This window comes from Clinocottus analis, unplaced genomic scaffold, assembly GCF_023055335.1.
Source record: "Clinocottus analis isolate CAN_PGR_092001 unplaced genomic scaffold, fCliAna1.0.p SCAF_51, whole genome shotgun sequence".
Taxonomy (NCBI): domain Eukaryota; kingdom Metazoa; phylum Chordata; class Actinopteri; order Perciformes; family Cottidae; genus Clinocottus; species Clinocottus analis.
The window spans coordinates 230,001-233,635 of record NW_027176209.1 but is presented as its reverse complement, the minus strand read 5'-3'; the positions used below and the strand labels follow the sequence as shown (position 1 = coordinate 233,635).

At 45.6% G+C, this 3,635-nt stretch overlaps 1 protein-coding gene across 1 annotated transcript in view; it reads left to right on the top strand.

The window, feature by feature from the left end:
- The first annotated feature begins 408 nt into the window (after positions 1-408).
- The window catches only part of spg21 (SPG21 abhydrolase domain containing, maspardin), a 7,486-nt gene continuing 4,259 nt past the window's right edge, over positions 409-3,635 (top strand). Inside the window, exons 1-3 of the mRNA XM_068601584.1 lie at positions 409-523; positions 728-790; positions 3,409-3,570. Of these exons, the coding sequence (XP_068457685.1) occupies positions 728-790; positions 3,409-3,570 (225 nt within the window). The 5' untranslated portion in view covers positions 409-523. The remainder of the gene's footprint in view (positions 524-727; positions 791-3,408; positions 3,571-3,635) is intronic.

Sequence of the window (3,635 nt, the reverse complement as noted above, 5' to 3'; positions counted from 1 at the left end):
ATCTCAGAAACGCTGCCCGGCTCAAGTTTGTAGGTATGGGACATGCACTGATCGGATGTGGCATCTATAATGAAATACCCTTTGAGTAAAAGCAAAGCATTTTTGGTTGAAAAATAAATAATTAATTAAAAACAATCTCACATACTGGCTGCAGTGCCTTCACGTACTCCAAGGCTTACACATGTGTGCACTACAACACTGCTTCCTAGAGACCTTAAGGGAACTCAACCTTCACAATAAGAGCCCCAGACACAGGAACAAAATATATTCCAATTCAACGCAGGCTTTCCTCTTTTTACTCGTCAACACCGTCAACACGACATTTGATGTCATCAAACACAAATACAAATGTGGACATGGTGACGTCAGAGTCAGGCAGCGCGTGCACGCGGACGGTGGGCGGCGGCAGGAGCTTTGCGGAAGTAGAGCTGCAGTCATATGACCAGCACGCAGCCGGAGAGAATGCTACCTGGATATGGATAAAATCCCTCGGACTCGGTGACGGACATCCGCAGCGGACACGGTAACGGCACCGTGAATGACGTAGCACCCGGTTATTGTAGTCAGAGTGTTGATTGTTGTCTTGATTGTTATGCTCACAGTCCGCTAGCTGCTGGGCTAGCGGCGTCACGCGCACAGCTGCTTCTGAGCTGCTCGTTAGCTGTTAGCTGTTAGCTGCTAGCTGCTAGCTGTCTGTCCTGAACGTTGTTCTGTGGTGTGTCCTCAGATGGAGGAGATCAAAGTGTCTCCTGACTACAACTGGTTCAGAAGCACTGTACCCCTGAAACGAGTGAGTACCTCATGACGTGTGGCTGCACAACCTCCGGCCCCCGGGCCGCTGGGGGCCGGACAGCGCCACGTTCAGGGACGGACACACACAAACACACATATACAGACACATAGAGACTCACTCACACACAGACACACTAGAACCAGAGGAGACAAGAGGCTTCTCATGTGTTTACTTCAGTGTTCTGTTTGTCATAACACAGCCGTGTTGTTTATCACATGTGTGTTTGCTGCATGATCACATGGAGGCTTGTGTTGACACTCAGTATTCCAATCAGAGCAGTTCATTTAAAAATGTCCTCTCGTGAAATAAGTTTGTATCCAGCATATAAACTGTGAGGCTTGTTGTGTTTTAGGGTGCTGAGTGGGAGTGATCACACTCTCTCTCTCACACACACACACACACACACACACACACACACACACACACACACACACACACACACACACAGCAGTAAGCATTAACCTCTGTGACGTTGTAGCATCAGTCTGGAGGTGCTGGAGAGGAATGTGTTCACATCATCATCGTACAACATTAATAGTACATGTTGGTAAATTAATAAATATGTTTCATGATGCAAATTTAAAAGCATAAAGTAAAAATCTCCATCTTTGGGATAACGTCACACAATGAACGTAAAACATCATCCATGAGGATCGTTATCACATCGCTGCACCTTTTGTAACGGATTAACACTTTGAAAAGCAACTACGCTCTAGTGTAGTGCACATACACTGAACACTGCTTCCTGGAGACCTTAATGAACTCTAAGCCTTCACAATAAAAGCCCCATACACTGAACACTGCTTCCTGGAGACCTTAATGAACTCTAAGCCTTCACAATAAGAGCCTTAGACACATACACTGAACACTGCTTCCTAGAGACCTTAATGAACTCTTACCCTTCACAATAAGAGCCTCAGACACATACACTGAACACTGCTTCCTGGAGACCTTAATGAACTCTAAGCCTTCACAATAAGAGCCCCATACACTGAACACTGCTTCCTGGAGACCTTAATGAACTCTAAACCTTCACATTAAGAGCCCCAGACACATACATTGAACACTGCTTCGTAGGGACCTTTTTGGTCGAGTTCTTAGGAAATTCCAGGATCTCAATCTCAAGAATTCTTCTGAACAAAAGGAAAATCCTCTCAAGTGAGCTGCTCTGAAATAAAGCAGATTTAAACACAATCGATCAGCTGATGGCAAAGCTGCTCTGCTGCAGGAGCTGGTGACTACTGGACTCCTGTTTGTAGGTAAATGAAGCTTTATTTTGTGTTGCTGTGCTTTTTAAACACACGATTACAAAGCGCTTCCCTCCTGAAAGCATTGAAAAGAACGAGGTCATGAAGGGATCACAATATAAAACTTAGACCAAAAATAAAATGCTATATAAAGCCTGTGTAGCATGACAGCGTAGCATCAAGCCGTAGTCAAGCTCACCACGAGGACTGAAAGCAGGCAGCTGGATAGTTAGCTTGCGTGCTACTGCTGCTATGTTTAATGCTACACGTAGAAAGCCAGCTATTGGTCCCCAAGACTCATTTTAAAGGACAAGCTACCTAGCTTCTTTTATTCTAGTCAAATGATCACCGTAAACAGTACTTCTTCTCCTTCTATAGTACCAACACTTCTTCATCATTAATACAGTTCAGTGTCGCCCTCCTGCTCTTCATCCTCATCATCCTCCATGTCCACTGCTACGTAGACGACACACCGCTTTACCGCTCCACCAAATCATCACACCCACTACCTGCTCCATCACTGCCTCTCAGACATGAAGCCCTGGAGGATCTCTGAGAGATCTCTGACTGCTTCAGATAAACTCAGATATAATATATTTCCTCACAAGAGGACGATGAAACAAATCTTCTGAAACGATTCTAAAGGACTAAACTACTGTAACAGACCTGAAAATGATCAACTGTCCTTTGAATCTGTCGGCGTGACTCAGCCTCATGAGTCACTCTGCTAACGTCGGGTTGTGAACAGCACGTCTGTGTTGGAGGCTATTAGCATTAGCAACACGTCTGTGTTAGAAGCCAGTAGCATTAGCAACACGTCTGTGTTAGAAGCCAGTAGCATTAGCAACACGTCTGTGTTAGAAGCCAGTAGCATTAGCAACACGTCTGTGTTAGAAGCCAGTAGCATTAGCAACACGTCTGTGTTAGAAGCCAGTAGCATTAGCAACACGTCTGTGTTAGAAGCCAGTAGCATTAGCAACACGTCTGTGTTAGAAGCCAGTAGCATTAGCAACACGTCTGTGTTAGAAGCCAGTAGCATTAGCAACACGTCTGTGTTAGAAGCCAGTAGCATTAGCAACACGTCTGTGTTAGAAGCCAGTAGCATTAGCAACACGTCTGTGTTAGAAGCCAGTAGCATTAGCAACACGTCTGTGTTGGAAGCTGCAAGATGGTGCGTTCATGCTCTATTTAAGAAAGCGTGTTCATGTATTGCATGTATTTATGCAAATAACCACTATGGATGATTAATAAAAACTTTAGTTAATGATAACAGTCTCCATGTTTTAGTCTTCAAGTGAAATAGTTCCCTGTTGTCTGCGTATATCTTGAACTCCTGTCTGCTTTGTTCTGATCTGGCGTCTCCACCAGATCATCGTGGACGACGATGACAGCAAGGTGTGGTCGCTGTACGACGCCGGGCCCAAGAGCATCAGGTGTCCCATCATCTTCTTCCCCCCCGTCAGCGGCACGGCGGAGGTGTTCTTCCAGCAGGTGCTGGCTCTGACGGGATGGGGCTACCGGGTCATCTCGGTGAGCTCACGCTGCCATTCCTGTGATTGTGCCTTCTGTTTGTGGGACGTTTGAAACATGTCTGT